Below are 21,601 nucleotides of genomic sequence, written 5' to 3'. Positions count from 1 at the left end.
TATTGCTGTGTCTAAATTAAAAATATTTCCTAAAGGAGATTTTCATATTTTCATTTGTTTCACTGTGAGTTATTTGAAAGGAAAAAAGAAAAATAAAAGACTAATTCCAAGATGGAAAGACAATGGAAAGTCCTCTATACCTAAAGTTGCAAATGGAATCAGTGTTCCACCTAAGTTTCATAACTGGTTTAACTGTAGAAATGCATGCTGAAGACTCCACTAAAATACAAATATTGTCTTCTAATAAAATTTTGCATTTTTCTTAAATAGCAGCTTTAGGCAAGAGATCTATTTAGCATGTGTATTTAATAAACTAATCCACCCTTCAAATGCTATGTATTGATTCGACATAAAATTGAAAACAGCTTCTCCATTTCAGCATTTATGTGTGACAGATGAACCAGAAATACTGGTTCTTCTTTCTTCCTCTTCTGCAGCACCTGTTTTTGTGAATTAGTGGATCACTAGGATACATGACCTATTGGACTCAGCAACAAAAACAGACCGGCTTTTTGATGATTAAATAAGTGTGCTTGACATGTAAAGCCAAGAGTGTTTAACTGAATGGAGTTGCTAACATTTCTCTTAAGATGGCTTCCTATGTGAAAAGTTTCCTACCTAGCAGAGACACCAAAAAGCTTGCAGCACATAAATAAAAAGCAGAAACGTAAAAATAAAACAAAAAAAAACCAAACAAAAAAGAACAATACGTAAAATCACAACATTGCAAAATTACAGCAGAAACAATGGTAAAATTGATGTCATAAAGCTAATAACCTGGATGAAGATTTGACTCAAATCTGGTGTACTGGCCCATGAAAAAACATCCAAGCATTCTTATGGAACTATTTTCTTCCTATCCATTACACATTTATCTCACGAACAAGATAGTAAGGAATTCTGGCAGCTGTCAAATGCTTGTTTTCTTATGTAACACACACAAAATTGTTCTCCAAGTAGTGAAACAAGTGTGACATTTTTTCAGTCTCACCTTCCTTATTTAGGCACCAAGCGAACTAGGAACTATCAGCTAGGAGATAAATCTTGGAACATAATGAGCAGCCAGGCTTAGCTTTCCATAGATACACACACACAAAAAAAAAGAAAAAAAAAAAAAAAGCTTTGCATTTACCTACTTTTAAGGTAAGCCCTGATACAAACATATTTACCACTGAAAAGTAACAATGCTCAAGTCAATCTTTATTCAAGGTAAATTAAGCACACAATAGTGAGATAAGAACACTAAATATTTGTCACAATTTGTCAAGATAAAGGTAGTACTTCAACCTATTTACCAAACTCAATATCACTGTATGATTTAGCACTTGTAAACTTATTGTAGAGGTTTATTGAGAATAATTTTCTAAAAATACCATAATGAGTCTATGTCTTAGAAAATGTATTTTTAGAAGTGATCCATTGTATAGCAAACTAAATACTGATGTTTACATTTAAAAGCAGAAAAGAACTACTCTTAGAAACCTTTTTTTTTTTTTTTTGAACATTACTTGACATCACACAGAAGTGCTACCCCACGCAGTACCCAGTGCTCTGGAGACTGAAGGGTTTTAAGATCCACAGCAGCAATGTAATTCTTATCTGTTCGAATGGTCTTTTTGTAGATTGGACATGAATACAGACGTGGATCTTTTGAAGCTGAAAAGACAGAAGAGACATTAGGAAAAAATGAAACCAGGCTGAAAACCAGGGCCCTAAGGAACTAGGTATATGGCAAATGTAAAACTGAATCGAAGTTCAATATCACACAGCTCTCCATTATGACCAAAGAAAACTCTTACTTGATTCTCACACTGTTCACTACTATGTTATTGCCAGCTGATGGCTACATATGGCTTGAAATTCCTGTAGGTTTAAGATTTAACATCAGCACCTAGGAATCGGATGTAGCAGGAAATGTAAATGGACACTCTAGCATAATTAACATTATTAGTTCAATCTGTCCACTGGCCATTATTTCTCATCAATGTATTATTAATGTGTCAAAGTAAAAAGGTTTTATTTTGATTCACCTATTTTGAAATGCATTCAGTATTTCAGAGTATAAATTGTAAACTTCTTCACTGCAGAATTAGAACTGTAATCTAGTCATGCTTAATTCTTCAGTGTTCATTATCCAGCATCTTAGGCATGATCACTGTGAAAGCAGCCATCAGCTACACAAAATAACATGCAAGCAAGCTTTACTTTTGGAGGTGGAATGCTTTTTAACAGATGTTTCCAATGTTACATTCAACAGTGAACAGACCTATCCTATTTTACATACCTATTCAACAGCATTTCCTATTTTTATGCACACCCCCCCCCCCCCGCATTAACCTAAATTATACATTTTCATAAAACGGCACTGTCCTTCAGCCCCATGTTTCCTTTCCATTCATACAGTCTTTTTCTGCCTCCAAGACAAAACAGCTTCCACCACCTCACTCCACCACTTGCTTGCTTCTGTTAGCTCAAAAATAGCCTTGTCCAGAAAAAAAATGCATTACTATAAATATACATTACATATATAACATGTTATCTATTAATACCTAATATAAGATATAGTTATATATATACGTTGTGTATATATAATTATGTAAGTTTTATATATACATGAATTACATAGGGGTTTAGATGTGGAAAAGAGGTTATTTGGGTTTAGGTTACAGCGTTTGTGTATATAAACGTTGATCTTCCCAATCTAGGACACATTGTCCATAGAAGACTGAATGCAAGCATGTTTGTCAGAGGAGGCAGAGAACAGCTCATCTGTCATGGGTTTTAAAAGTTATTAATATCATTAAGACCAAAAGGTAGAGACCTATCTAAATATTAGGGAAAAAAGTCCTTATTATCAATTAACAAGGAAGACTGAAAACTCATTTTATATGGAAGACCAGAAAGCCTCCCCCTTTGAAAAGATTCAGTACAATGAATAGCAACAGTCTCATGAAATGCTTAAAGCCCCAAAGACTTCTATGCAGTTGAATAAAAAGTTACACTAAATTCTATCAAAATAACATCCTTTACGATATAGTTACTTACTGTTATTCTCTGCATATATCCTTATAACCGGCATCATCTCAAAAAGCACCTTGGGCTTAGATTCAGTCAGTCTCATGTTTCTTCTGTCCCAGCCAGCTCCTTCCAAATACAGCCCATGTACATAGACACCTTCCAAAGGAGGACTTGTGATATCATCCTTCATCCATTTAGTGACCTCACTGCACAGCACTACGCTGTCAAGAGCCCATCCTTTGTTAGCTCTTGTTATTTCCTGCCCAAAATAGATGAAAGTATAGAGGTTACATTTTCACATGTGCACAGAGACATTTTTTTCCCAGAATTTATTAGAAACATATTTGTATGGTCACAACTTACCTTCTTCAATACAAAAATTAAACTTTTTATGGTATCTATGTTTACAGCAGTTTGACTTTTCTCTAAGAACATACAATATCTTACGACCATACCAAGTAACACAACCAATCAAATGCCAATTGTAACTGGCTCTTGCGAATATGAAAAATTCACAGCTATCATGAGATGAGAAAACATTAACTGCTTGTGCTAAGTAAAACAGTTCCAATGACAAAAGCAAAATGTGTAGTTTGCTTCATATTTTCTAGAGTTGCCTTCCTTTTCCTGTGCCTATATTCTTAATTAACTGTATTCATAATAATAAAAGCTCATTCACCTATAAAGCTACACAAAGAGGCTGGAAAAAAAACCAAACCAAAACCCCAAAAACAAAACAAAACAAAGAACAGATTTGAAGATAGAAATGCTTAAGATTCAACATATACTTCAAATTTAGTCAGTCAGTGCACTAGACAACACTCCTTTATCTTGCCCAGTTCCTTACTATCCCATGCCATTAAGTTATGCCAGACCCAAGTTTTATCCTGGTCTTGTAAATGTTTTCCAAGATCTTTGTTTGAAGTACTTGGGAATTAATGTTTGTCCCCTGTCACAGTTAATTAGCTGTTTTAGAAGAGCAGAAGGTTTATAGTTCAATGACCATTCCGGCTTTGCATCATTCTCATTTCTATTTATTCCACGATATAGCAAAGCCCAGAAAGTCACTTTGGTTTTTTTGCTTGGGACATTAGGTTGTTATGTAACGCATTCTTTTCTTACGGAATTAGAAAAGTTCTGTAGATTTCAACTGTTTCAGATCCTGCTACTACACATTTTCCACAAGTTTGGGTCCAAAAGAAAATCCTAGTTTAGGACTGTTTACTCAGAAGAAATATTTTTTTATCCAATTCCAAGGCCTGCAATTTTAGTAGAGGGAGGTCACCAATTAGAACTTCAGTTTGACAGCCAAGCATTACACAACCCAGACCTCAGAGCAAGAGGGAAGACTTCTCTGCAAATCTTCATTTTCTCCTCCAAAAGTTAGTTTTTTCTGAAGTCCCATTGGATTTCCACCTGAGTATTCTTTCCCAATTTTACAGATTCCAGACAATTATTGTCTCCAATATGTCCCTTTATGCCGACCTACATAGATATTTATTGCATCCTTTTGAAGTAAAAAGTAGCTCACTTGTCAAAAGAAACTAGTGTGCTGAGCAACCAACACAATCACCAAGCGGACAGTGATACATACATTAATAAATACATCAAACTTTATACTTAGTACACATTAATAAAGGAAACTCCCACTTCATGAAGACAGGCTGAATCAGCTGCTGAACTGCAGAAGTGTAATTTAAGACTAATTTTGGCAAGCCTCCAGCCAGGTAAGTGCTGAACACAAACCAAAAAGGAGGAAAAAAGAAAATAAATTTATGGGCTTAACACCTTTTCTTGGGGATATCTCAATGGTAACATGAGACATTATGAGACATTACTTCTCCAGTCTACTTTAACAATATTGTAAGGTAGCCCCTACATACGTGAGGCGTGGTCAAAGTAGGAAATATATTTTAATACATTAGTGGTTGATATCCTGAAAAAAGTATGTGCAGAGGAAGAACACTTCACTCGGGAAATGTTAGACAGTTACACATCTTCCCTGCTGATACAAAGGAGCCATGAGTGTAACTCAACCATTTTCTCACACAATATGTTTTTTAAAAGAAGTGTATCAAAGAATAAGCACAGTGAAACTTTAAACACAATTTACCTGCCTCATGGCAGTTAAAAATCCTTGAGGATTAAAAAACCCTGCCATCCAGAAGCAGTTTGGTCGTCTTTCAAAAATCCAACTGTAAACTGGTGGTTTCTTTCTAGAAGCTCAGTAAACCAGAAACCAAGTGTACTGGAAGCCCAAGATGCCTAAAAATAGTAAACAGTGTGTTCATTTTTTAATTTCATTCACAGTTTTAAAAACATCATATTCATGTTAAGAAAAGGTAATTCCTCACAAGGCATTAAAAACCATAATATTAGCAAAGCATATTTAAAGCTAATTTTTCATATCTTAAGCTTAACCTAATAGATGAATGTTGCATCTCACTGAAACCTGAGGCAAATTCTTGCTCTGTTTGAATTCATGCCTACCATTCCATTTAGACAGGCTTAAAGATTTTTGTGATAACTGTCCATTTTATGGTGTTTTTGCAAAATTAGATAGCTGTGTAAAGCAGAAAAAATATTGTATGCATGTCTTTCTAAAGTCAAGTTCAATGTATCGAGAAAACAGGATTTCTGCCAAAACTATTCTGCTTTTTCTAAAAAAAAACAAAACAAACAAAAACCCAAAAAAACCAAACAAAAAAACCCACCAAAACCCCCCCAAACAAACAAAAAAAAAAGCAGCTAAGGAAAATTGAGCCGGACTATGTGAAGATTTATGATGATTTTTCTCTTTGAATAGTTGTATCATACTTGTGCTGTGAATCATCTGATTTGGTCTAGGTTTTGTACCATACAAACATCTTTTCAATAAAAACAAAACAAGCAAACACCAAAAAAACCCCTCCTCATCAGTTGCCATTAACAGCTCTACTTGTTCCTGAAAACAATTTCTACGTTGGAAGAAACGCTGGGAGAGCTTGGATTGTTTAGCCTGGAGAAGAGAAAGCTCAGAGGAGATATTATCAATGTTTATACCTTATGTGTTGAGAATGGAAGATGAAGCCAGATCCTTGTCAGTGACAGGAGAAGAGGCAATGGGCACAGACCAAATGTGGGAAATATAAGAGGTTTTTTGTTTGTTTGATGGTTGGTTGTTTTTTTACTGTGAGGGTGATCAAACACTAGACCACATTGCCCAGAGAGGTTGTGGACTCTTGATTCTGGAGAGTCCTAGAAACCTCCTCTAATTGACTGTGCTTTCAGAAGTGGAGTTAAACTAGAATATCTTCAGAGGTCCCTTCCAGCCTCTACTATTCTATGATTCTATAACTACAAGTCCTAATCTCAAAGAAAAGCAACAGTGTAGTCCACTAGTGTGGGTGCTATTTTTAAAAATCCATCATTACATTTTAAACTATTCTCCTCTCTCTAGCTCTTTATCCTGACAATATGCAACGGGCTGTTAAAATGGGAAATACCTGCATCTCCCACAATAATTTCTAATTTTGTAAATGAAAGAGGGCTTGCTTTGACTCCAGCAGTTGCATAGTGCTGATTAAAACTTGTGTTTGAAAACAGTATTTATTGTATGTCTAGCAGTTTAATATAGCTCTACAGAAATAATTTATTTTCCTACAAAGCAAGTGATGTAAACCTACTTTTTTTTCCAACTCGAAGGGATTCTTCCATCATACATGCAGTCTAAGGCATCCCTCAGATTTTCACTCATAACAATTGTCCCATCAATGGCAAGTTTTAGATCAGTCAGAGTACTTCTCACTAAGGAAATAACTCTCTGCATTTGTTCAATTTCCTGTCGCAAAATATGTTTCATAGGCTGAAAAAGGTCCATGTTCTTTAGTTCTCTTTTACCTGTAGGTAGAAACCCAAAGATACTTCAAGAGAGGTAAAAACTAAATATGGCTTTATATCAAGGTTAGGCTTCAATACCATTTTAAGACATAATGCTTTTATTTAGGAAATTAAATGGTCAGTTTGGCATCTTCCTTGATTGGAAGCGTCCATGTATATAGCCATCAGTAAATGTTTTCTAACTGTAAGAAAACCCTCTCACCTTGAGAGTCATTCCATCTTCCACATAAACAGAAGGAAATTTTCTATTTCAGAAAAGAAATGGCTGAAAGGCAGTAGGTGTCCATTACAAATATAATTACATAGGCTATTACGTGTTAATATGGATCCTGAGATACTAACACTAGGTTTCAATCAATGAAGCCTATCACTTGACAAGCTTTTCAGCATCCACTTCGCTGCAGAAGAAAGCAACTTAAAAATATCTCCACGATATAAGCTGAATCCCAAAGTAATACATATGTTAAAGCTGTAGTACTTCTAGAGGCATGAATTCACTTGCAGCGTGACCTCAGCTCTCTACAGTGTCAACAATCTTAGTTAAAAGCTGATGATCCTACCTCCCCCATAGTGCAAATGACAAATTAAGCATTAAGTGGTTTAATATTTTGAAAGAGCTCTTATAAAAGCACTTCAGTGCACATTTAGTGACTTCATTGTAAATGTTAAGAGTCTGGTCAGACTTCTCCAAAAATGTTTTTGAAGTATTGCCTGTATGAATGAATTCAGACATGCTTTTAGAAAAATTAGTACCTTTACTTTTTTTAATCCACACAAAAAAAGATGAAACCTATGTTTTTAATGGAATTTCATTAACTCACTTCAAATGGTACATAATCAGCAGGAAGCTTTTCCAGCATATCATCAGCCAGTCTGGCTACAACTGCCTCTCGAGTTTCAACTCCTCCACCAGAGCTATCTTTAGGCTGAATACTGAGGATGGTGTCCAATACGTCTTTGGAAAGTTTACTTTGGTAAGTGATATCCGCATTGGGGTGCAAACCAAACACCTCTGGTGTGTCATAAGCAGGAAGACTCTACACAGTAAAACATAAAAAAAGCACAAGTAGAGATGGACTTATAAGGTAGTTAAAAAACTAACAACAACAAAACCAACAGAACCCAAAACCTTACATTGTGAAGTAAGAAGCTAGATCTCTTCAAACAGTCTTAGGGCAAACAACTTGCTGCGATGTATTTTTCATGTCACAGCCAAAATCACACCAACGTTAACAATAAACTCAGTTTTAACCTTTATATGCTATTTTAACATTCAATTTGTACCTTCATATATCTACACCTTATTTCTGTGAGGTTGTACCCAATTTTTGTTGTACTACATTCTTTGCCCTCTTTAATACTCTGTGTCTTCAGGTATGCCCCTCAAGCAAATCAAATGAAAAAGAAAAGATTCCTGCATAACAATGATAACATTGATGACAATTAGTTGTCACTAATAGATATGCAGACCTTTAGAAAGCAATAAAGAATCTACGAATGAAAGATAAAATACAGGTACTTAGAAGAAAAGACAAAATTTAGGGACTCAGGAACTTATAAAAACAAGTGAATTGGGTTGGGTTTTGTGTGTTGAAAAGCTTTCATTTACTAACCTGTATGTACTGAAGGTATTGATCCACTGTAGTACATTTGGGTATGCTGTATCCTTTGTAGAAGCTGAATTCTTGACTGAATGTATTTTCACTGAACCAAATCTTTACAAAGATGTTCATGAGTCTTTTGTCATAGTCATCTGTCACACGGCCACCATACTGAATCTCACCTATCATGTAACAAATAGTACTCCAGGAGATCCCCTAAAACCAAGAAGAAAGTACTGACTTAAACTAATCCTCTTCTCACCTATTACATCTTCCTTACTAAGAACCGCTAACATACCAAATCCTGCATGTCTGTCCCTTTGGGAAGGAAGTTATTTTCTTACTACTCTATTATGTACTTACTACTACTATAACGCTGCATTTTTAGAACACCTTCAGGATTTCTCAAGATAGTTATTTGACAACTAATTCAAGAGGCTATTCCAGCATCTGGGCAAGAGGGATACAACTATATTCTAATCATGCTTTCAACTTCATTTAAAATGCCAGTTGCGAAGTGATCTGCCACAGACTTCTATATGACAATGATCATAGGGAAATAAGGAAGAAAGAGGAATACTTACATAGTCATTTAAAGCCACTTTCAATTTCTCCATGCTACCAAGATAGGTTGGAGGGGGCAAATCTTATTATTTTTAATCAAAATAGATTTAAACAAAAGAATGTTTTAAATGCAGTGGTCCATTTGTAACTATGTGACTTAATTAGCATTGAAAAGAAGGTCTGTACTTCTAAGATTCATATTTTTGAAGTTTTCAGAGGAGATGGCTGGAGGAATTTTAATTTATTTTTTTTAACGTATAGGTTAATATAGAAACTTAACATCCACAGGATTCTAAGCCTGCTGCTCTACGGACATGTATACTTGGAATGTTGAATATTTGTGGAAAGAAACAAAAGAATCATTTAAAACCAGGTTTGCGTTTCAGTTATTTGGAACCATGTATACACATTCCACTACTAGAAAGATCCATCACCCTAATCGACCTTCCCCTAATTACCTTCTTGGCATCCACGCCATCCAAGTGGTTTTGAATGAACTGCACAGTAGCATTGAAATCAGCTTGATTAAACTCATAGGGTATATTCCAACCCAGCGATCCAAACTTGCGTCTTTCTTGAACAGTGGAGTGTAGAAAGGCCACAGCATACAGCATTGGTTTCCATTGTACCATGTCACTGACATCTAGTAAATCCTGGCTGACACCTATTGATTGTAAGTGAGCTTTTTAAGAAACACAGTAGTAGTATTTTTCAAAACTACTTCAAATCAGTGCTAAAACATCACTCCTAGAGATATTCAGTTGGCTTTCTCGCTTCTCCCAAGAGTGAGTTATTGTCCTACAGAGTGTTCTGTGCTGGAGACAGTTTAAAGCATGTTATTGGAGAGGAAGTTTTTACAAGGGCATACAGCAATGGGACAACTGGTAATGGTTTTAAGCTGAAAAGTGATAGATTTAGATTGGCTGTTAGGAAGAAGTTCTTTACTGTGTGGGAGGCGAGACACTGAAGCAGGTTGCCCAGAGACGACGTGGATGCCCCATCCTTGCAAGTGTACAAGGCCAGGCTGAATGGGGCTTTGCTCAACTTTATCTAGTGGACGATGTCCCTGCCCATGGCAGGGGGGTTGGAACTAGATGAACTTTAAGGTCCCTTCCAACTCAAACCATTCTATGATTCTGTGATTAAGTTGCTCAACTTAAGACTAAAGACTAATGTAAAGAGCATTTAATAGCCAGAGATTAAAATGTCAATTTTCTGCCACAAAACTTCAAGCTGAGATATCAGAAGCCAATGTCTGAGAAAATAAAAAGCATTTCCTATTTGCTGTCCAATTTGTTCTAGCATCAGAACTTCAGCACATCTTCTCTTCCTTTTAATTTTCACAGCTTCTGGCCTCAAACCAAGGATGAGGTTTCCTGTCATTGTTACGATCATTTCCTCCTACTAGTTTACCACCTATTATCAGTGGCTACAATCTAAGCACACAATAACACCAGAGTCCAAAAATGAGCACAGTTAAATTTTAAATCATTATCACTCTAGCACTCACCACTATATGTTCTCTTTAGTCCAGCTCTGAGCCCTTGTGGTGGTTCATTGGTAAACTTAATAGACATTTGAAGAAGGGTGATGGGAAACTGTTTGTGAATATCTGTTGTCATCCACAGTCGAAAGTTTTCATGGACAGTCTCTGTCTCTGTTACAGTGTCCATCAACTCATCCAAAAAGTCAAGACCAAGGTGGCAGTTTTGCAGAAGTGCCCAATCTCCCTAGTTTAAAACATCAGAATAAAAAGTTATCAACATTGTTTACAAACTGAAATCACTAAAATCACTCACTCATTATTTATGCTGTAGGTTAAGAGCAAAGCCAACGCATCTAAGCTGTAGCAAAATATATCATGTTTAAGTGCTTATCAGATCTGTTAAAGGAAGAAATCCTGCACAGTCAATTTCTCACCACTGGCTCACCAAATCAAAACCAAGGCCTTAATCATTTGATTTCCTGTACATTTCATGTAGAGAAGCCAGTAGTTATAGTAATGGGACACATGCAATTAACAAAGTATTTTCTCTCCAAAAGAAAGCTTGTGTGAGGTAAGCTATGGGCTGTTCCTTCTGGAGGCGTTGTTAGCTTGTTGTTTTATCATCTTTGAACAGGTGGTCCTTACTTGTCAGTCTAGTCTTCTCAAGTAGTCCCTACCTTTCCATTTCAGTACATTAAAACATATCTGGACATGATTATAGAGCTGATAAACAGATAAATCATGATTTATTTAAGGGAGCTCAGAAGTAGCTCCATAGAACAAGCTACTTAAACATTGTTCCTCAGAAGGGTTACAGGCTTGGAAAACAACTAATATACATACTTAATTGATCTATTGCTATCAATCAATAAATATCAAACTTTCTGACATGAACTACCATACTTCATATACATCTAACATATGTATTCATTAAGAGTGTATGTGAAACAGTGAGGAAAAGTAACTGCATTTCTCTTAACTAAACAAAAGGAGCTTTTATTTTTTAATTAGTTTCTTCTCATGTGATCTGATGATTAGCTTTAGCTTTTAATGTGAAGTTGTCAAATGAGAATCTGGGGCAGAAGTCAAAGGAAAACTAGTTATACACACAGGGTAGAAGCTCATAACACAGGAGCACAAGAAGTTTGATCCATTCACATCAGCAGACATAGCAGTACCACCACCTGATGGGCAAAGCATGCTAAATTGTAACATTTCAGGTTTTCTTTCTCATAGAAAACATTTTATTTTTTCAATTTTCCCATGTTGGATGTCTAAAATGCCTATGCTACCAGACAGCCATCCCAATTCAAAATCCAGACTACAGCAATACAAACTATTTTCTATACAGCCCTGTTTTCTCAGGGTTATGTAATTATCAATAGTATAGTTGGAATTAATCTTCTTTATTTAACAAAACACATTTGTATTACAAAAACACAAAACTGGGAAAATGTTGTAAAATTTTTGGTGAAGAATATTTAATATTCGTGCAATCCAAACAATCATTCAACTATGGTCATCAGTCAACAACCTATATATAACAAAACCTCCATTTTATATGAGAAAAACACTGATGCCTGCACAGTATCAAAGCTTGTTATGGTCAATTAAATGACTCCAAAAAGACAGTTCTATTGCTTAGAACACTTATTTATACAAATAAATAAAGGCTCTCGCATCAGCATTACCTACCTACCAAACAACTTCATTTCATGACAAGATTTTCATTTCTAAGTGTTTAATACAGATACAAAAAACATACAGATTTTTGTCTCTTACATGAGCCATTGTCTGCTGTAGAAGCTTACGAGCATGGATTTCTTGACCCTGGCCCATGGAAACATAACGTGTCTCTGTCTTCAGTCTTTTTCCTAAAGCAATAATAGAGTCTGTAGGATCAGAGCCCATGGAAAGAAAGCATATGAGAGTACGTGGATCTGACTCTTCCCATGTCTTCTCCAAGTCCAAGATGACTCCCTCTGCATATTTCTCCCCCATAGTGTCAATGATGTATTTTCTTGCCTGTATTAAAAGGGGTAAATTTAACCCATGATGTAATCATTTAATACTGTTTTCTTTACAGCTTAAATACAACCAATAAGTAAACTGAAGAGCAAAGGCTGCTATAAGTTTATATGAGAAACACAAGAATGCCACAAATTTATGTTAACATACCATATTGTCTTTGAAGGCATTATTTTACAGCCTTATAACACCAGTAAAAACTTCAAAAATAATTACTCTATTACATATATCTTCATGTATGTTATATATAATACCTATAATTACAGTAAATAAACATAATAACCCTACTAAACCTTTAGAAAGTTTTTCATGATTTAAAGATGGTTTCTACAGTAGATAGCATAACTTGTAACCTTAAATTCTAGCTTTCCTTTCCAGATGCTAGAGGAATAAAGGAGGAAAGGATGGAAGACATCCTTCAGACGCGTTAGGTCTTTCCCACTTTTGTGCTTAAACAAACAACTAGTTAATATTGATGAAAATAACTGTCACTAAATAGAAGATCCAGAGGAACAGGTGAAGACCATCTCTGTTATTCCTTATTTATTTATTTTGAAAATTGTTATATTATTGATCTTTTTTACTAAGAAATAGAAAAGGCTGTTTCAAACAGTCTGAAACTATCTTGTATTCTTTCCCACTATGTTGCTTTTGTCTTAGAGCAATCTTCCCCTTAATACCTCTGGGTAACTTTTCAGAGACAAAAGATAATCAGCATTTAGCAAACATCAGTTTTCATAAAACCATCATAAGATGAAAGTGCATCTTCTCCCTATTAACAGAACTGAGGAACTCATTTTGCACAATCCATTTCAGATACATAGCACAATCTGAGAGAATCATTATACAGCACCATTTACCCCTCTATTGATTGCAGTTATACCAATAACTGCTGAGACACTCTCTGAATTTGGTCACAATGCCTAACGGTTTGCATGCACAAAATTGATACCACACTTTAATGATGCATTTTGACTTCATTAAATTGCCAACCATTGCTCTGAAATTGTCAGCAATTGCATAATTTTTATTCTTTTGCACTGGAGAAGTATACATAGATTAAAAATAGGTTCCTAGAAGTTGATTTTTCTTAAGAACAGGTCTAACCATTTAATAAACTTTATTTTTATATTTCTCTGCTTTCTAAATAGATGGGTTTATTTTAAAAAAATTAAACAGATGTTAATGCAGACTTTTTTTTTTATTTTTTCCATGCAAGAAAGAGTTCCTCAATTAAATCATTGTCATGTTATGTTTTCAGTCAGCAAACTGAGTTCATCAAAAGATTTTACTTCTGCCTAACATGAGGATACTTCTACAATTCCACTGAGTAATATCAGCAAGGACAGTCAAAAATACCTTCTGCACTGATAAAGCAGAACTGGATAAACACATACATTCCAGATGAAATCCTACTCCATAGTAAAAACATCAGCTACCATTCACTCAGTATGTTGGAATTATTTTGCTACCACTGCCCTTGTAACAAAGGCATAAATTGTCTGAAAAGAATTTCAGAAAACATAATGTAAAGGTCCATTACAAAAACGAGTTTAGCATTAAATAAAGAAATACTGAACTGCAATCATGTAACTATTATTCTAATCACACCTAAATATACTATGTTGGCTATATAAATGTACCTGAGCTATAGTCCTGTCAGGACACCAAGATCTGATAAGAAGAAGGTGTCTGAAGCAGTCCAGGGATTGACCATAGCCACTAGGAACCTGTTCTTCTTCAGGATTATCACTATCAAACCAGATTTTCCACTGTTTCTCTGCTCTGGAAATCTGCAGTTATACCATCAGAGTAAATGACACTAAACAAACAAGTCACATTTCAACTGCAACAAAGTCACAAACTTCTAGTGAGGGTCAGAGACACATAATCCACACACAGTCATTTGTTTATCAATGTTAATACACAGATTTCGTACAGCTACTAAAAAAGAAAGGACAAGCTTTCAGATTTTAAGTACAAAATTGTAGAATGCAACAATGCCCTTAAGTATTCATATTCTGAAAAAATGAGCTACCAGTCTGTGTTTTCAATTAATGATAGATATAATGGCCTAGCAAGGTCAGAACACAGATAGCTAGGCTCAGACATAGCTTTGAAACCGGAGTACATATCTTCTCCCCACATGACTGTATAGAATGTGCTCTTCACATATGCCAAATGCTGTTTGCTTACTCCATTAGCTATCATACACCTAGTGTCCATTAAGACTATTCATAGAAGTGTTGAATTTAGTAAGCATCCCTTCCCTCTTACTCCATGTAGCCAGAGAAATATTGGAACTAGCATCATAAAACATAGTGTAAAAAGTACAAGAGTAATGCAAGTCTAACAACCAGAATACAATTCAAACTGCATTATTTAAATTGGATAATAGCAAGTTGTATCCCAATACAAAAGTAGTACAATTATATAGGGTGTGAAACATGCTACTTTCTTCCTAATTTCCTGGGAGTGGGGGTTTATGTCCTTTTATTAAAACAGGTGGCTAGAGAGTTGGGGCCACAACAGCTTCATTCTGTTTTATAAATAAACCAGTTTCCCACCACATGCTTTGATCAATACCAGATGATCACTGTCAAACAACAGGTTCATTTTAAAAATCTCTTACTTACTTGATCAAGGATACCTGAAAATTGTTTTAAGCTTACTGAGCTCCACCAAGTTCAGCCAAGTCATATCCAGAATCCATTTAGCTGGCTTAGGAGGACAAGCTTTAAGGTCTAGGGAAGCACCACCTGCAAGAAATTAGGATTTAGTTATAACTAGAACTATTAGAGACACCCAAAAGACAAAAAAAAAAAGAAAAGAAAAAACAAAAAAACCCCAACCCAAAACCTACTTGGAAAATGTAAACTAGATTGTGCAAGACTAGTGCTTATGACTAAGTCTTCCCAGTTTGGAGAAAGACTACCTAATAACTAAGGACAGTCGTGAAGACATTCCTGAGTTAGGTAACAAGCAAATTTATTTTCAAATCTTTTTTTTCAACTTACTTTAAAACATTATTTTTAAATGCATAACAGCTTCCCATAACAAGTTAAACCTATTTTTTACTGTAAAAGATAAGCTTGAGTTTACAGAGAAAAAACTGAAGCAGCTTAATTTCAGTGGGGTTTTTGTTGTAGATAAGCAATAACTTTGCCTACATGTACATTTGCCTTCCTCGGTATTCAACTGAAGTTAAAGAAAGCAAACGCAAATAAAAAGAAACACAAGCTAAAAAAATCCATATTTTTAATCATGAGGTTACAGGGGTTTTCTACCTTGTAAAGTCATGCCACCTTTCATGAAGCAGAGTTTGTAGTTTGGTTAGTTTATATTAATATTTGTTTTTATGATCTACCTTAACTTAATCTTGTTAACCCGTTTCTCTTTTGAGGATTTACTATTTCTTTGTGCATTGTGCCTGAAAAAGCTTGTTTGGAAAAGATATTCTGAAGATTCAACATGGAAAAATTAACAGTTATGATCCATAAATAAATGTTGCCTGCAAAATTAAGTATCCTGGAAAGATAATACAAAATGAATCCAAGCTTTCAAGTGAAGATACACAGTGCTTGCATGCAATTAAGACTGAAGGCATGAACTTGTCACATTCAGCTAAAAGCCTGACATTCTTTTGAACTGTTAGCATCACTTTCTGTTCCTATTTGCTTGCTTGCCTCCTGAAGTTACCAAATTAACTGAAAAATGTTTAGTATAATAATTTTTCTAATTTGAACAAATAGCTAGTAGTATTTGAGCAGTAATCATAAACATCAACTGAAAGGATACTTAACAGTTTTCCTTTAAAATTCTCACAATTCTCAAAGCTATATTTATCAATATCCAGTGTGCTGCTATAAATTAGAACTGCCATACAATGTTTCTGTCACCAGAACAGAATGATATGTATTCTTTCAATTGACTGGCTTTTCATGCAAAAGCAACAGCAGGTTGTCTAGGAGATACAACTACAGCTACAATAATATGTGCCCTGCTTAAAATTGTTCTGTAATTCCAACCTTTAATAAGTGTCAGAAATTCTTCATGCTTCACTCTGTTTCTTTGTATATCAATCTTCAATGTAAGTAATAATGTGAAAAGAAACTTGTGCTCTTCATAGAGTCCTCGGGCAGCATATTTGAATACTTCATATGTCATATGTTCAATAATATTAGTAATCCTCTTGCTAGTTATAGGGCTTTTGCTAGACCTGTTGGAAGAAAGGTCTGCAGTTGAAACACCAGTTTGAATAGGCTTTATTGAAGGGAATACCACGTAAAAGACCAAAAGCCATAGTTCAGAACTTTCAAAACATGAAAAAATAATTGATCACAAACACAGAATAGCAGACAGCAATCTAGCAACAACTTTCAGATTAAAGAAGCAACAAAAAATTCCTTTCTAATCAAGCCTTTCTGCATAGCTGTAAATCAACACAGTATAATGGTTTTTAATCACCCATTGCCTAATTTTTAAAGACTGTAGGTACATTTCAAAGTTCTTTGCCTTGGTAACTAACAGACAAAGGCTTATGAGTATTTAAACTGACAATTCTTGTCAAGTCTGTAACAGGCAACACTGTCTTACATTAGTTACAACAAATATTTACTGTACTACAACCACCTCCAGGACTGGATAAATACAAATGATATTTATTGTTATCTAAATTACCTGGCTAGGGAGAGATCAAAAAGCCCCAAAAACTGTCGAAGCGAAGTCTGATACATCACATTGACCATGCTCATCTCAGTAATAAGGAAGTATAAGATGCTACCTCGAGTTGCAACTGAAGGACAGGAAACAAGACTGTGTTTAAAGTAGAAATGCAAAGCAGGAAACTTTAACTCTCTACAACAATAGTGAGTTTAACACTAATGCTAACTGAAGATGCTTGAGTTGCCTCCATTGTTTACTAACCACAAAAATAATTAAAACCTTCATTTGATCCTTATTTATACATCAGGGGGAAAAAAATCTTTTCTGTAATTAATGCATACTATGTAAAGTTCCATTTGCAATATGAGCATATTTGGAGATCATCTGGATAGTATACTGCAATATTTAGATCATCAGTAGAACATATAAAAAGTAAGATGATTTTTCTTTTTAAAACAAAGATATTGTTGAGTATCCAAATTTTACAGATTTGACAGGAGTCATATAAAAGCCAAATTAACTCTATTGATTTAACTCGCCCAGCTGATTCAACTTACTTTCAGCAGTCATTTAGTTTTAAATACAAAGGTTTTACAAAATCTACGATGATTCTGGTACACTAACTACCATTTTACACATTTTCTAAAATGCAGGTATAACAATTCCAGAGAGCTTTTTTTCATTTCCACTTTGTTCATGTCTTCACCTGTCAAGTTAAAAGCAAAAGACTGATGAAATGGCTGAGCATAACAACTTAGGATCTATAATACAAGATAAACAAAGGATTCAGCCAAACAGATACAAAAAGCATTTAGAATTATAATGGGCCCCAAAAGAATGTCAACATGTTGAACTAAAACACAGTTACCTAAATACCCTCATAACTGGTCTCATTGACAGCCCATAAAAAGCATCAACATTTTGTGAGCTAAGGAAGAACAACCAAGACCTCCCAAGTTCCTTGCCCACTAGACTAGATGGAGTGGTACACTTGATATAGAGCAATGGGAAGTCCAGGGAGATACATCGTTCCATTTCAGAAATTCCACATGAAGCATAACATTGACTATTTTCTCCACCATAACTCAGTATGACATTTCCTAGATACATTTTACTTACAGGAAAACACAGATCCTTTCCACCCATTATGGTCTTCCTGATCTCATCCTACCATTTCTCCTACTCTAAGTATTACTGTTTTAACCATACACTCACTTGTCTTTCATCACTACCTTCACTCACCAGGTCTATCTCTTCACGGGCTGAGTTGATCTGTACTTCAGTTTCAGCAGAAGTTTGTAGTTTCTGTGTTACCTCCTCAGCAGTCTTCTTAGTGTTATTCAATACAATTATTAAACTCTCATCATCTACCGAGAAGTTTTGTGCTTGTAAGTCGGAACAAAAGGTTATCTTCTAGGTCTTAATCCTTCTTTTGTTCATAGTCACAACTTCAATAAGATCTGTTCTTTCTTTCTCTAATTCCTGTTGAAAAGCATGGTAATATTTAGAAAACAGAAGAAAATAAAAAATAAAACAAAATGAAACAAGCAATTTCATTTTAAAAGTACTGATCCTACTAAAACAGTGTAGGTCAGAGAAACTGTACTAATTCAGGGAAAGAAGTCCAGTGATATTTCTGACAGCAGGTCTGTTGCCAGGTTTCTGAACCTGCCACAAGTATGCATTAATAAATCATTCAACAAATACAATGGAGCATGCTCATATCATGCCTTAATAGAATTAGAAAATCAAATAGTAATTGTTCTTCTTTTTCTGTTCAGACAAAGGGAAGTTCAGACACCTTTCCAGCATAGGATTTATTTCACTCCATCTAATGATATCCATTTATGCCCTGTTTTCCAATCACCATGCTGAAAATACAGTTGTAGTAATGAGCCATCCTTAGTCAACAAAACAAACATCAAATATTTCAAGAAACATCTAAAAATACTCCTCCATCAAACAGGGATAACTTCAGTCTCTCACTAAAATGCTCATGATTAAGAAAAGAAAGCATGTAGAACTCAAGCTGAGTTGCATCACTAGAAGTATTAGTCGATTACATTTAGTAATACAAGCTGGGTGGTTTATATACCCTCTTTGTTTTCCAGTGGTCATATATAAAATGGATACGTGTGATTAACAGCTTTAGATTAACAGAGAATAAAAACCAAAACCTGTTTAAATGTCTAGAAAAATATGTTCTTCATAGATGAAAGGCCTTTTAGTTCATTTGCAAACTACTTTTAAAATTCTTTAAAAAGTTATTATGAATGAATCCCTCAGAGATAAAAATACTCCACTGAAACAATACAAAATGTTTCAATATAGTGAAGTAAAAAGGAGAGGATGGGCTGAGTGTCTTTCATAAGATAAGGATAATATGAATCTTATGAATCAACAAGTGAGCCAGTTGGTAGAAATATTAGCTATGTTTCAGAAGTACTCTTCACTGTTCACAAGGTCTGGTGGATAGTTTAAACAACCACTCCAAAGCTGGAAGCTGTGTGTTCACTCACCTTTGCCAAGGCCACTTATAACTGCAGACAGGCTGATACTATTCCAAAAGAACCAGGACAACGCTAAGGAATACATGGTCCCTCATAGAGCAGTAGATACATATGAACCCAAGACCTTAGCAAGCCTTAAGGAAAGGTTTACCCCCCCATTTGAGTAGACTTCGTTATATAGGTTTGCAACACTGTTACGCCTTTTTAGATTTTTGTTTAATTGTTTTCCCACATTCTAAACTTGTGGCCTTCTTGTTCTTACATTCTGCTAACATTCCCAAGTATTTCAAGCATTTAGCTCTTGTAAAGAAAGTCCTTTTATCTTAAAAAGGAAATAAAAAAAAACCCAACAAAATCATCTTTATCTTGTTATCAGGTTTAGGTTCTTTCCTTGTCACTGTGCAAAAGGCATAATGAAAGATCATAATCAGGTAGAAAATTTATTGGGACTTCACAGAATACAGTAAATGTCACATAACTTAGAAGATGTTCATATAGATTCCAAAGATTCTGAAAAAAACTGATGAAGAATACAAGAAAACTACCATTAACATCATTTCAATCAACTGGTGCCTAGTGGAACTAAAGAAAACCAGGTAGCATTATGAAGCAAGACAAGCATTATGTAAGTTTGATGAAGCAGAAACAATTTTTAGAAGTACAGCATTAAAATAATGTTAGCATCCAATTAAATATAATTATCATACTAAGAAATCATTCTGAGCCAAACTAAGTTTCATGTTTTTCTGGGTGCAATTAAGAGGTTAAACATATTTTAGAGTGCAACACATTTTAAAAACAGAAAGCGAGTTTTCCTCACAAGAAGAGCCTAGAAACAAGTTGGAACTCAAGCAAGTGAAGTATCCTTAGACAAAAGCCTAAGTGAAAAATCTATCTATTAGCTTTTAAAATACTTTTGCAGATCAGGAAGGGTACACAAAAGTTTTCTGCATGTCTTCAAAAATTTCCAGTCATAACATCAAGGATGCAAAAAAACTAAGGCAAGTTACCATATGCATAAATTCAAGAAACTGGCACCAAAGAGGCTATTTTGAATCCAGCTTTATGGAATTGTTTTCACAACCTGAAGTCATTTTACAGGCTGTACCAAAGAATGTTAGAACTTGTTAATATTCATAAAATATAAAAGCTGCCACATAGCTTATATCATTATGTCACAAAATGATTCGCAAGTGCAAGAATTTGCACCAACTGTTCCTCACAAAACTTGAGTCTTTTTACACCAAAATCTTGAAATATGAATTTGAAAATTCAAAAAGCCATAAATAGTTCTTGTATATTGTAACTCTACTACTAATCTGGCTATATTTCTATGACAACAAATAAGCAAGTTTTTTGTCAAATTTTTTAACAGCCAATGTATCAAAACAACCATATCATTAAACCAGTCTAAGTTATACTACATTTGGACAACAACCATATCATTAAATCAGTCTAAGTTATACTACATTTGGACATATATCAAGTCTCTCAGATCCAACTATTCCAAGAAACAGAGCAGAATTATTTTTATGCAGATACACCAGCTACCCTTCACCTTCTTATACTTGGCTCACATCTCACAAATTGCTTTAAGTTTCTGGTGGAAAAGAAGAAATCAGTACCAGTATTCTCATCAGTAATCAATCAATTCTTTGAAATGTATGCTGCACAGATTCTACCAATAGTCATTCCATACAACACAGAAATGGAAAGTCAGACTTTGCAGAATCTTTAAATGATGTGCTATAAACCCTCCCTTTTTTCACTGTATGTCTAAATCTCATTTGAAGTGCAGAACCATACTAGAGATAGTGGAATGGCAAGGATATAAATGTATATACAAACCT

The 21,601-nt window shown here is 34.8% G+C and overlaps 1 protein-coding gene across 1 annotated transcript in view; it reads right to left on the bottom strand.

Moving 5' to 3' along the window:
- Positions 1-1,214: 1,214 nt before the first annotated feature.
- The window catches only part of DNAH5 (dynein axonemal heavy chain 5), a 120,078-nt gene continuing 99,691 nt past the window's right edge, over positions 1,215-21,601 (bottom strand). Inside the window, 18 exon segments of the mRNA XM_037382298.1 lie at positions 1,215-1,656; positions 3,046-3,277; positions 5,132-5,214; positions 5,217-5,283; positions 6,680-6,897; positions 7,715-7,934; positions 8,511-8,714; positions 9,521-9,726; positions 10,573-10,792; positions 12,331-12,573; positions 14,220-14,369; positions 15,213-15,242; positions 15,244-15,335; positions 16,605-16,795; positions 17,257-17,374; positions 18,486-18,619; positions 18,621-18,660; positions 18,663-18,723. Of these exon segments, the coding sequence (XP_037238195.1) occupies positions 1,505-1,656; positions 3,046-3,277; positions 5,132-5,214; positions 5,217-5,283; positions 6,680-6,897; positions 7,715-7,934; positions 8,511-8,714; positions 9,521-9,726; positions 10,573-10,792; positions 12,331-12,573; positions 14,220-14,369; positions 15,213-15,242; positions 15,244-15,335; positions 16,605-16,795; positions 17,257-17,374; positions 18,486-18,619; positions 18,621-18,660; positions 18,663-18,723 (2,661 nt within the window). The 3' untranslated portion in view covers positions 1,215-1,504.

The sequence above is a fragment of the Falco rusticolus genome, chromosome 3 (assembly GCF_015220075.1).
Source record: "Falco rusticolus isolate bFalRus1 chromosome 3, bFalRus1.pri, whole genome shotgun sequence".
Taxonomy (NCBI): domain Eukaryota; kingdom Metazoa; phylum Chordata; class Aves; order Falconiformes; family Falconidae; genus Falco; species Falco rusticolus.
The sequence above is the reverse complement of the archived record's forward strand: the minus strand, read 5'-3'. Positions and strand labels throughout refer to the sequence as shown.